Genomic DNA, 12,348 nt, shown 5'->3' with positions numbered 1-12,348 from the left:
TGGTCTAGTGGGTCAAGAACCATCTGCCCTTGGCCTTTCTCCTTTGCAAGATCTTTCTGCCGCCCCTCGACCGTAAGCGAGCCAAGAACCCAAAAGTTCTCTTTCTTTTGAGCGTTGATGGCTGGTATGTGTTACCTCTGGACTTGAATCTTCTCTGGATGAGGTTCAGAAGAAGTGAAAGGGTGGAGGGTTGTGGAGTCTGAACGGGCATTCTGGAAATTGGACTGGACGAAAGGCTCGTCGTTATGAGGGGCTTGTTCAACATGGAAAACTGGCGGGTGGCATTAAGCCCAACCCTGAAACTGTTTTGACAATGTTTCAAGCCAGCGAACATTGGATATATGTGGAGGTCTCTAGGAAGGTGGAAAAATTCCCGGTGTTAATGCAGGCGAATTTTGATGAAGTTGGAGGCTCACCATGCACTATCTGCAGTACCGACAGCGAGACTTCGCACCATGATTTTTCGAGATGAGTCTGGTGCAACTTCAAGTTCACATCCACTGGGCCCGCCACGATGTCGAGTTTCCGCCGAATGAACAAAAGCATTCCCAGTCAGGTGACCAAACCTGTATTGGCTGAAATCAAAGGTGAAAAAGCCATCGACAAAACCCGTGCTGAAGCCTTGTTGACCAAGTTCATCAGTACCAGTGAAGCCATCGCATCGGCCATACCCGGCAGCGGTGACGCTGTTGAGTTTTCCGGCACTGGATTCTCCAACTTTGCCGGAAGCAACCCCAAGCTCGGACAGTTGAAGAGAGTGCAAAGAGAGTTGCGTGGGCTTCCGCCTCTTCTGGCTGAACTTGAAACCGAGTACAAGGAAGAGCCACAGAACAAGAAGATCACTTTTGGCGACGACGGAGAGCCACAGAATAAGAAGATTAAGTTTGACAGCGAAGAGCCTGAGGAGACCGAGCAGCCTGAGCAACCAGAGGACGCTGAGGCCGATGCTGTAGCTGAGGGTGAAGAGGAGGCACAGGAATTGGCTGAAGAAGAGGAGGAACAAGAAGAAGCGGCTGCCGAGGTTGCCGATGTTGAAACTCCAGTTAGCAAAAAGAGACTGCGTGAAGACGACGAAGAGGAGGAGAGCAGCAAGAAGCTGAAGACGGAGAAGCTGGAGAAGAAGGAGAAGAAGGACAAGAAGGAAAAGAAGGAGAAGAAGGACAAGAAGGAGAAGAAGGAAAAGAAAGAGAAGAAGAAGAAGTCCAAGGACGAGTAGTCGCATAGCCGGTTCATACCATGTACAATAGCATATCTAGAGGTTATAAGGTGTAGGATGTAGTCAGGGCATCCGTTCAAGAAGAGCGGGAGCAATGTAGAAAAAAGCATTTCGCTAGATGTAAGCAGCATCTTAATTGGAACCAAAAATGAAAATGAAGTTTCTGCTTGTCCGGTTTAGTGAAGTTATAGTATGACAGCGTCTCCACAGATACTGTGAGTGCGACATTTTGCAACCATTAAGTAGTGACCCATTCCCCAGTAGCGGCGACCAAGCAAATATAAACATTTACCTTCTTTCACACTCTCTGGATCTTACCATTTTGCAACTTCACAATTTCACAATTTTACTAAATCATGAAATATCATCTGCTCACCTCCCCAATCCTACCCCAGCCCTACTCATCAACGTTGGTGCAGATCAACATCTTCGCAGCGCGATTGACATAAACAAAGGAAACCACGTCCTACTCTGCCATGAAGAAGCAGAGAATCGCCTCCAAGGCGCCTGAAGACACTTTTATCAACAACTCCGATTATGACGATCTGTCAATGAAGCAAGAGCCCTCCAGCCAGCCGTTGTCGGAAGATTCCATGGAGGAAGCTAACTCCACCTTTGTTGATGCCAATGATACAAAAGCTGAGGACGAGGACGTGACGCTAGCGGAGCTCGAGGATTCCAAGATCCAGATTGATGAAAACGAGAGTGGAAAAGAGGATCAGAATGAGAAGAGCACGGGAGAAGAGGCTAATGAGCAGATCGGAGAGGATGGGGATGGAATAGAGGACCACGTTGAAGAGGCACCCAAAACAACCATAGAACATCCTCCTGCAAGCCGACCTACATCAAAGTCGACATTGGAGCTCGGAAGGGCCGTCAAGCAGGACGAGATCAAGCCCAGGTTGGTGATCCGCAAACTCATCCTCACAAACTTCAAATCCTACGCTGGCGTACAGGAGATCGGACCCTTCAACCCGCTGTTTTCTGCTGTTGTTGGACCCAACGGGTCTGGTAAGAGTAATGTCATTGACTCCATGCTTTTCGTTTTTGGTTTCAGGGCCCTGAAGATGAGACAAGGCAAGCTCTCTGAATTGATCCATTCTTCCGAGTCCGGTCAAAAGCTCGACTTTTGCCAGGTCGACATCCACTTTTGCCATGTTATCGATGACCCAGTCGATCCATTGGCAGCTACAGATGTACCTGGTTCTGAGATTGTTATAAGCAGACGCGCCACTCGAAACAACGCCTCCCTGTACTATCTCAACGGCAGGTCTAGTAACTACACAGACGTGACTCAGTACTTGAGAGAACAGGGAATTGACCTTGATCACAAGCGATTCTTGATCTTGCAGGGCGAGGTCGAGTCTATCTCACAGATGAAGGCCAAGGCTGAAAAGGAAAACGACGACGGGTTACTAGAATACCTAGAGGATATCATTGGCACAAGCAAGTACAAGTCTTTGATTGAGGAAAACCTCACAAAGATGGACGAGCTTAATGAAGTGTGTCTAGAGAAGGAGCACAGGTTTGAGTTGGTCGAGAACGACACGAACGTGCTTGAGGAAAAGAAGAATGATGCGTTACAGTTTCTCGAGAAGGAGAAGCAGCTCACCAACAAAAAATCTGTGAAGTTTCAAGTGACCATCCACGAAAATCTGCAACAGCTTTCCAAGTATGAGAAGACCGCCCAGGATGTCTCAGAACAACTCAGTGAGGAGAAGAACAAAAACATGGAGCTAAATATTGAGGTAGACGAGGCACAAAAGAGGAAAAAGGGGCTACAGAAGGATATCTCGAAGACCAACGAGAAGCTCACACAAGCCAACAAGAAGCATAAGACGTTCAACAGCAAAAATGTCTCCCTCGAGGAGAGGGTTAAAAACCTAGAGAGCAAGGTAAAGAAAATCGAGAAAACTAAACAGACTTCTGAGCGTACATTATCCACTTCCTCGCATCAACTCAAGACTCTTCGTGAGACTGAAGAGCAATCTGTCAATGAGTTGACCTCATTGAAGGAGTCATTGGAAAAAGAAAGTGCCAAACTTTTCCAGCTTCGAGAGAAACTCGCCGACAAAACTTCACATTTTTCTAAAGAAATCCAAGAGCTCGAAACTCAGCTTCTCCCAGTGAACGATAAGGTCAAGGAGAAAGAGAGCGCCATTCAATTAATCAAGTCTGAGATCGAAATATTAGAGGAGCAATCTAAAAGCACCGAGCGTCAGCTTCAGCAGGCATCTCAGAGACTTCAGGAGATTAAGAGAGAAGGCAAGGAGAAAGAGGCCGAGCTAGATTCACAGGAGAGGAAGCTTGAGCATATCAAGGAGCAAATACTATTGGGCGAAGAACAATGTGGAAATTCTAGAAAGCTGCTTGAGAAGAAAAAGAACAGACTCAACTCTGCAAGGCAACAGACACAAGACGCCATCCACTCCGTTTCGAACACTCAGAACAAAAATAAGGTCTTGGTGAGTTTGACGAAACTCGCAAAGTCTGGCCGAATTACTGGCTTCTTTGGTCGCCTAGGAGACTTGGGTCAGATTGATGACAAATACGATGTTGCAATCTCAACAGCGTGCCCAGGCCTTGACTCGATGGTGGTAGACACAGTGGAGACGGCACAAGCTTGTATCGACTACCTCAGAAAGAACAAATTGGGTTATGCCAATTTCATTTGTCTCAACAAGCTTCGAAACTTCGATCTTGGTCCAATTCAGACTCCTGGAAATCCAATGAGCGTCAAGAGACTTTTTGACTTGATTATTCCAAAAGACAAACGCTTTTTGCCAGCATTTTACAGCAAACTTTACAACACCCTCGTGGCTGGTGATCTTCAAGAGGCGAAATCGGTTGCTTACGGTGCCAAAAGATACAAAGTTGTCACATTGGATGGTAAAGTCGTTGACACTTCGGGTGCCATGTCCGGTGGCGGATCTCACTTTGCCAGAGGTGCCATGAAGCTAACATCCAATTCTAGAAATGAGGATACAGAGTTTTCCGAAGAGGATATCGAAAAGATGAAATCAGAGTTGGCGTCGATGGAAGAAGAGGTGAATCAACTTCAACATGAATGCGAGGAAATGGTGAGCAATCTCCAAAAGCTCAAGGAGTTGGCCCCAGAGACCGAATTTTCTATAAAAAGGATTCAACTCGATATTCAGTCATTAATTTCAGAGAAGAAAGAGGTTTCATCCAACTGCAAAAAGCTCCTTGCTCAGAAGGAGAGTGAGGACGGCTCTTCCGAACTCGAGGGACCGATTCAAGAAAAGACCAAAGAGCTCGAATCACTCACGGCAGAGAACGAAAAGCTCCGACAGCTGATGGTCGAAACGGAGACAAAAATATCAGCTCTTCAAACAAAAATCATGGATGTCGGTGGTGTCGAATTAAAAATCCAAGACTCCAAGGTTGGATCTTTGAAGGAGAAGATTGAGCTTAATGAAGAGAAAAGCTCACAAAACGCTATGGCACTTCGAAAGCTTGAGCATGATTCCAAAAGACACACAAAGATTGTCGAGGAGAGTGTAGCTGAACTTGAATCAGCTCAAACTGAGATTGAGAAAGTTAAAGAGGACCTTTCGGTGAGTATGAAGGCGATTCGTGAGATTGATGATCAAATTGCAGCGCTCATGAATGAGCGCACCGAGTATGAATCAGAGCTCGAGAAAGTAACTGAAGAGGTTGAGGACCTTAATGCAAAGATAAACGAGTTCAAATCAGTGGAGATTGAGCTTGAAAACAAACTTGAAAAGCTTAATGGCGTTGTTCGTAAATGCCAGTCAGCAGTCGAAATTGCCAACAAGGAGATCAAGAACCTCATCGTCCGGGATTGTGGCCCGTATATTGATTGGATGCCAGAAGATGAAAGATCCAAGTATGAGAGTTCAGAGATTGAGCAGCTCTCAGAAGAGGCCATCGATGATATCAACATTGCAAACATTGAAGAGGAGATTGAGAGTCTTGAGCAATACATGAATGATGTCAAGGTCGACATTGAAGTCCTCAAAGAGTATGGTGAGAAGAAGAAGGAGCTCGAAATCCGCCGTACTGACTTGAATGAGACTGTTGAACAGCGTGATGGGGTCAAAGGATACTGTGAGGAGCTCAAGAGGAAACGACTTGATGAATTCATGGAGGGCTTTAACACCATTTCATTGTCCTTGAAGGAGATGTACCAAATGATCACAATGGGAGGTAATGCTGAGCTTGACTTGGTTGACAGTTTGGACCCATTCTCAGAGGGTATCATGTTCAGTGTTATGCCGCCGAAAAAATCGTGGAGAAACATATCCAACCTTTCTGGTGGTGAGAAGACTTTGAGTTCGCTTGCACTTGTTTTCGCCCTTCATAAGTACAAACCTACGCCGTTATATGTTATGGACGAGATTGATGCAGCTTTGGATTTCAGAAATGTCTCTATCGTCGCCAACTACATCAAGGATAGGACCAAGAATGCTCAATTTGTTGTCATCTCCTTGCGTAACAATATGTTTGAATTGGCGCAACAGCTCGTGGGAATCTACAAGGTGGACAACCGTACAAGAAGCATTTCTCTTCAGAATAAGGACTTCTTGAATGAAAGGGCCGTGAAGACATGAATGCTTATCTATTATTGCTATGCTGAGTGTTTCCAAGGAACATTTATGTCCGTTCCGAAGCCATCTTCACCTCTGCGCTTGAGGATGAAATGCTGGTCTAACCAGTCGATGAGATCTATAAGATTTGGTATCTCATTCATCTCTTTCACGTACAGCCTAGGTATCATGGCGCTGAACATTTCCGAAAGATGATGTTGAGTGATGCGATATGGCAAACCATAGCTGAGAGCAAGATCAAAGAAGATCTCCACTGCAGACCATGGTGCCGTTTTGTGTTTTGCAAAGATTGCAGGGTTGGCTAATGCACCACGAACTGCCATTACTCCGTCAACCCCTGTGTATTCTGCGATTCTTTCAAAGTCTTCATGGGTGAAGCAGTCGCCATTAGCCACAACGGGCACTTTGACGGTATCCTTCACGAGTTTAATTGCATCCAAGTTTGCGGGCTGAGATGAACGAGTTGTTTTAGTCCGTCCATGAACCGTGATGAAGTCCACGCCAGCGCTTTCCACCTCTTTCACGAATCTTTTGGTTTCGCTTAAGTCGCTATGAATTCTGATTTTGGTCTCGATGCATACCTTGTCGCCGTATTTATCTTTGACTGCTTTGACCATTTCGGCTACAAGGTCAGGCTCAGACATCAAGGCTGCTCCGATACCTTCACGAACTTGTTCACGGATTGGGCAACCGCAGTTGAGGCCGATTCCATCAACGTATGGGTGCATCATCTCGACAAATTTGAGAAGATCGTTGACGTTGTTGCAACCAACTTGGACTATAACGGGTGTATCATTGAGATTTGTGGAGAAGTCGCTGATTCGAGCTATGTCGTTTCTGACAAACTCTCTTGCTAGGATCATAGGGGTATACACGATGTCGGCATTGTAATGTCTAACGAGTTCTCTGAACGGTAGTTTGGAATACCGGACCATTGGTCCCACTATGTGAGCTGGACGGCCATGACTTTCTTTGATAGTTTGCAAGATTCGTAGAGGGTTATTCTTTGGATCCCTCGGCGTTAACTGGCCATGAGATGGTCCGATGCTTGTCATGTCGTTGTATTTATTGTTCAATCAGTGAACCAAGATGCAAAAGACTTTCGATGATACGCACGTGACCTGGCACGTGAAACGACCTTAGTGAAAGATTCAATACAAGCCGGGGTTTGGTCAATATTCAGTTAATTCTAACAAAATTTCTCTCATTCAATCTATATACTATCTATTATCAAGGTACTGAGGGTTCTTGCTTAGAGAACTTCATATTGTGGGGAGTAGTAGTATATACAGGGCACCTGGACCATTTATATTCGATCCAATCTACGGTTGCAGTTCTATCATATCGCCGTTAACCTCATTGAAAAGCTATATAGTACATGTTTTTCTATAATACAAGATTCGTGCCGACCGTTACTCTTCCTCAGAAGATTCTGAAGAAGCATCGTCATCAGAAGACTCCTGGGCAGGGATACTGTTGAGGTCGAACGTGGAGGCTGGTAAGTGAGAGCCTCCGTTTGATCTTTCAGCATCATCAAACAACTGGAGTTGTGATTTCAACTGCTCGAGCTGGTCAATGTTACCGGAAGAGTATGTGGACTTCTTTGCCTTGGTCATGGCGTTAGAAGCAGCCTTTTTGCCGAACAAGAAGTCGTAAAGCTTCAAGACGGTGCGGTCCTCGAGCTGGTCCATGTCAAGCTCAACTTCCTCCTCGTCACTGATGACAACGTCATCCTTGATAATCTTGATCAAAGCTTGCAACTTCTTGTCGTTCAAGGTAGGAACAACTTCACTGACCTGCTTCTTCATTTCATAAGTAACGATGGGCTGGTCGTCTGCACGACCGTCAGCGATAGAGTTGGACCTGGCCTTCTTGGTCTTCTTGGTCTTCTTCTTCTTTCTGCGAGAGGCCTTCAACTTTTCGAGCTCGGTTCTCTTCAACTCTTCGAGCTCAGCCTTCATTCTCTTCAACTGGTTCTCCATAAAAGAAATTGCAGGGATACTCGACAACATTGCCTCATTGACCTCACCTTCGTCATCCTCATAATCATCACTGTCGTAGTCACCATCAGAGTTGACGGGCGATGGGGCGGGGACGGGCTTGGCGGCCCATTTCTTGTCAAAGTAACTCTCAAGACGACGTCCCATGGTGTTCACATCCGTGCCATCTGGGTTGAACAAGTAACAGTTTGAGAAAACTAGTCTGACATCTTTTTCGACATCATCAGCATTCTCGTACTTGTTGTTAGCGAGATTTGACTGAATTGTGCCAAGGTCCATAGGGGTCTTCACAACTTCAAAGTAATGGGGAATGTTCAATGCAACGGGATCAACAGGTTGAAGGAAGGGGAAGTTAATGTTGTAGAGTTTCTTGGATGTCAACTCCTTAAGTACCTGGTTACAGAAACGCAACTCAGCGGCATACTTCTTCTTTCTTGGTCTCACATCGTATGGCAATTCCTTGGACTTTGGAGGATGAATGGTTCTCTTGGGTCTGTGGGCAGCCACAGACTCGGTTTTTGGGTCGTCACTCACGATAACGTTGCGTCTTCTGGAAGCAGCACCATTGTTATTGGAGTGGCCGTTAGCCGCAAGCACCTTGGGGGGAATGTTGAGCATGTGCTTTTCAAACTGAGCCTGGATGTTCTTAGCCATGCGAGAGATACCGGAAGATTCACCATTGAACTTGATACAGTTGTCAACCATAAGATTAAAATCATCGACAATTTGCTGTGGATCATCGTATGCGTTGACCGAAAGCTTACGTTCAATAGTAGAAAGATCCATTGGCCTTGTGATGAAATTGTAGTAAAATGGAATGTTCAACTTGATAATATCAACAGGATGAACAAAAGGACCGGCATCTTTCAATCTCTTGATAGCCTTGATTGTGTTATGCGCAAACTTATTCTGATGCTTGGGGATAGGGTTGGCGGGGAGTTTGGTCATGTCGGGCTCTGGAGGGGGCTTTGGAGCTGGCTCCATCTTGGAAGTGTCAGCCTGGTAACTAGCCTGTTCACCATCAGTCTTCAACTTTTTCGAAGCTTCATCCTGTCCAGCATCATCGTCTAACTTATGTTTCTCTGGCGAGGGCGAAGGGTTGGGAGGGGACAATGGCTTTTCAGGTGCTGGTGTCTCCTCGACATTTGAATTTGCATGTGAAGCATCCTCCTTCTGAAACACGTCAGCCGAAGGGGTCTGAACTGGTGTCGTTGTTTCAGGAGCAGTCAGTGGAGGAGCTGGGGTTGTGGCGGCAGGGTCCACAGCCACATCCTGTTGTTCTGTGCCAATTGGATCTGACATTATGTATGGAGGTACTGTCGTCACGTGGTGATAACAGTTGTGTGAGGCACGGGTGCGGGACTCCAATAAAAAAAAAGAAAAGGGCAATAAAAAAAGGGTAACCACAAAAATGGGATTTTTGCCGACTAACCAATCACAAACCGCGAAAGTAGGGTTAAATGCAGAGCCTCGACTGTGTTCAGGAGCGAGAAAAAAAAACTTTTCAAAAAATTGCGGATTTTTGGCCCTTGCGACCTGCTGGGAAATCACGTTTATTTATATATCTCCCGCTTTTTGCTGGCGCGACAATAGACAGCTGTGCGCTTCTCACTGGTTTTTGGTATATACACGTAAGGTACTGCACGAACGCTGGACGAAAGTACGAAAATAAAAAAAAAAAACCTGGTGAGTGGTTTGAGACATCCCGGGAAGATTGATGGACTAACTTATAAATCCACCTTTATTTTACAGATTTGTTGGAATTGGCACCTCTAACCAAGCCTTTGACTGCCACGCCTGTAGCATATGCCAGTTGCCACCGAATGATTCACTAAGCACTTGTAATCACGTGACAACCCGCTTTTCATCCATCGTGCAAAAAGGATCTCTTTAAGGATTGCTAGCCATCCGCAACCTGCACGCCACGGCATGCCCCTAGTCTTCCGGCCCAGCCAGACATGAATAGGTCACTGATTAATTTTGATGGCAGAGGCGAAGCTTAAATGTTCCCGATAATCGCTGGGTTTTGCCATCTATCTCTATATTCCAAAATTTGGTGATAGTTGCAACAGTTTCGTGAAACAGATTCCACAAGCCGACTAAAGATGAATAGAAAGCAAGTCATTCGATGAAAATCCCTTGTTACAGGTTGGACACCTTCTAAGACGAGCAGCTAATCTCTCCTGAACGCAACCGTCGCAAAAGACGTGGCCACAGGCAGTGATTGCAGTATTCTTCCAATTCTTCAGACAAACAGAACACTTGGTGATGGACCTCAAAGCCTCTAGCTGTTTCTCGTCTTCCTCTAAAATTGACGAAGTGTTGTTCTGCTTGTACTTTTGGAGAAGACTCTCTGTGGCCCGAAGCTTGGCATCTAGTTTGCTGAATGCCACCGTTTTGCTGTTGACTTCACTTGACAAGTCTCCATTCTGCTTCTTAAGCTGGGCAATATCTTGTCTTGCGTCACTGAGCTCTTTCTTGATCGATTCTCGTGTCTTCCCGAGCATCTTAAGGTTGCCATGCAATTGTGTGTTCTCTTGAGTAGCCATCTCTTTGATAACCTTATAGTCGTTGATCGACTTGTTCAAGATTTCGATCTTGCTGACATATGTCTTCTCGACCTCAGTGAGCTTATTAACGAGCTCTTGGGATTTTGCGACCTGGGATTTGAGGACCTTGTTCTCGGCGGAAAGAGAATCTTTCACTCTCATACTGGCGAAATACTTTTGGTCTGCTTTGTTCTTTTCGATGGTAAGTTTCTTCACAATACCTTCGTTGTCAACCAGCTCCTTTTGCTTCTCTAGAGTGAGACTTCTTGTTTGTTGGAAGGCAACTTCGATCTCCTTGACTTCTGTGCTCAATATTTGCAACCTCTTGACAAGCTCATCCTTTTCGAGACTTTGCAACTTTGAGTCCTCCTCGCCCTTGTATTCTTCCTGTCTTGTCTGTTCCAACTTCGATAACCTCTCGTTGAGCACCCTATTCAATTCATTTAGCTCAGCGTTGGTCTTCTTGTTATCCATTTCAGAATTGAGTATGGTTTGCTTCGCCAACAACTCATCTCTAACAGCTCTGATACGAGCGAGATCATTTTCACTTCTCGAAAGGGTCTCCTTGAGACGGCCATTCTCTTCTTCCAATTCGCGGTTGATTACTTTTGAGTAGGCACCATCTTTCTCTTCCAAAATCTTCACTTTACTGACAAGCTCTTGCTGGGATTGAGTAACCTGCGAAAGCGATTCCTTTAGCGTGTTGTTTTGGGAGACTAGTTCAACAAACTTAGGGGAGTTTGAGAGATCCTCGTCGGTAAGGTTACTCAAACGGGCTCGCAACTCTTCCGCAGAAGCCTCTGCACCAGATAATCTAGACGACATCTTGTCCAGAGCATTCTTAGAAGCACCCAATGCAGCCTTGAGCTCCTCTGCTTCGATTCGAAGTTTCTCAAGCTCTTCCTTGTCCGCAGATGAGATAGTTACCGTGTCGCTGTTGTCTTCGACCTTACCGTTCTCCAAAGCACCATTTTTGTTGTGACCGTTTGTGCTTTCCTCTTCTTGTTGTTTCGCAAGACTGTTGCTTTGGATTCGTTGTAGAGTCGCCAGATCTTCCCTATCTTTGATTTTCTGTAACGCAGCTATTTGATTTTGAAGTTCAGAGAGCTTCTCTTGGAGATCGTGTTTTGACTCCTGAGCTGCCGCAAGATCACCTTCTAGTTTCACAACGTCACTAAGGTCCCCAGATTCAGCTACAGCAGGCTTAAGGATGCCCGCAAGCTTGTTGGCTCTAGCATCTAGCTTCTCTTTGAGTTCAGAAGTAGATGCCGTCAAATCTAGTGACTCAGCCTCTCCAGCGTCACAGGACTTCAATATCTGAGAGTACCAGGTCTCTAGTAACTGATGAACAGCTATAAAGGTTTGGTATCGCCTCTCGTACTTAGAAAGGTCTAGTTGAAGCTGTTCCGCTTGAAGCTTATAGAAGCGCATCTGGCGCCATATAGCCTCTTTCTTGAAATAAACAACATCTTGTTGCGTGAGAGGACCGTCCTCGCTAAGCTCTTGAAGCGGCTTTTTGGATTTGGCGAAGATATCGTCTTCAACCTCACTGAATGGTCTCTTCTTGTCTTCGGAGTCCATCACAACTTGTAAGGGTACCACACGTAGAACAGGAAATGAGATTATTAGTATACGAAGTCACGTTCGTGTCTGTCGGGAATGCAAAGACCGTGAGGTGGATGAAGTTGTACTTGAAGTTTGATATGATTTTTTTCTCCTTGACTGGTGCGTATAGAAAGCTGGACACGACCGGTGTATAAGCTCGAAGCAGAGCCAGCAGAGGTGGATTAACGACAGAATCATGATACTATCGTGGGAAAATAATTCTGATGGGATTAAACGGTTTGAGGCTTTGGAGGGCTATTGGATGCATGGTTGCGAGTGGATGTGGTTATGGGGGTGTTTCAACAAGGGTTGCGTAGCTCGGGATCGGCAAATTAAGCCATCATTAGTAGGTGGTAGGTCTTCGAGGGAAGCGATGAAAGGGGCGT

At 45.7% G+C, this 12,348-nt stretch overlaps 6 protein-coding genes across 6 annotated transcripts; 2 read left to right on the top strand and 4 right to left on the bottom strand. All coding sequences in view use genetic code 12, as the record gives it.

The window, feature by feature from the left end:
* Positions 1 to 4: 4 nt before the first annotated feature.
* Positions 5 to 334, bottom strand: CXQ87_003390 (mitochondrial 54S ribosomal protein bL34m; the record flags this gene model as incomplete). The annotated part of the gene is made up of 1 exon (XM_025481870.1): positions 5 to 334. One exon carries the CDS (start codon positions 332 to 334, stop codon positions 5 to 7), a length of 330 nt encoding a protein of 109 aa, XP_025336488.1.
* A 180-nt stretch (positions 335 to 514) lies between these two features.
* On the top strand, positions 515 to 1,216 carry CXQ87_003389 (uncharacterized protein; the record flags this gene model as incomplete). Its single annotated transcript, XM_025481869.1, has 1 exon — positions 515 to 1,216. One exon carries the CDS (start codon positions 515 to 517, stop codon positions 1,214 to 1,216), a length of 702 nt encoding a protein of 233 aa, XP_025336487.1.
* A 476-nt stretch (positions 1,217 to 1,692) lies between these two features.
* Positions 1,693 to 5,777, top strand: SMC4 (condensin subunit; the record flags this gene model as incomplete). Its single annotated transcript, XM_025481868.1, has 2 exons — positions 1,693 to 5,749; positions 5,773 to 5,777. The coding sequence occupies 2 exons, from the start codon at positions 1,693 to 1,695 to the stop codon at positions 5,775 to 5,777; spliced, it is 4,062 nt and encodes a 1,353-aa protein (XP_025336486.1).
* A 51-nt stretch (positions 5,778 to 5,828) lies between these two features.
* On the bottom strand, positions 5,829 to 6,863 carry DUS4 (tRNA dihydrouridine synthase; the record flags this gene model as incomplete). Its single annotated transcript, XM_025481867.1, has 1 exon — positions 5,829 to 6,863. One exon carries the CDS (start codon positions 6,861 to 6,863, stop codon positions 5,829 to 5,831), a length of 1,035 nt encoding a protein of 344 aa, XP_025336485.1.
* Positions 6,864 to 7,220: 357 nt separating this feature from the next.
* BDF1 (chromatin-binding protein) lies at positions 7,221 to 9,110 on the bottom strand (the record flags this gene model as incomplete). Its single annotated transcript, XM_025481866.1, has 1 exon — positions 7,221 to 9,110. The coding sequence occupies one exon, from the start codon at positions 9,108 to 9,110 to the stop codon at positions 7,221 to 7,223; it is 1,890 nt and encodes a 629-aa protein (XP_025336484.1).
* Positions 9,111 to 9,907: 797 nt separating this feature from the next.
* On the bottom strand, positions 9,908 to 11,938 carry BRE1 (E3 ubiquitin-protein ligase; the record flags this gene model as incomplete). The annotated part of the gene is made up of 1 exon (XM_025481865.1): positions 9,908 to 11,938. The coding sequence occupies one exon, from the start codon at positions 11,936 to 11,938 to the stop codon at positions 9,908 to 9,910; it is 2,031 nt and encodes a 676-aa protein (XP_025336483.1).
* Between the last annotated feature and the right edge of the window lie 410 nt (positions 11,939 to 12,348).

This window comes from Candidozyma duobushaemuli (genome assembly GCF_002926085.2).
Source record: "Candidozyma duobushaemuli strain B09383 chromosome Unknown C_B09383, whole genome shotgun sequence".
Taxonomy (NCBI): Eukaryota; Fungi; Ascomycota; class Pichiomycetes; order Serinales; family Metschnikowiaceae; genus Candidozyma; species Candidozyma duobushaemuli.
This window is presented reverse-complemented; position numbering and strand designations above follow the sequence as displayed.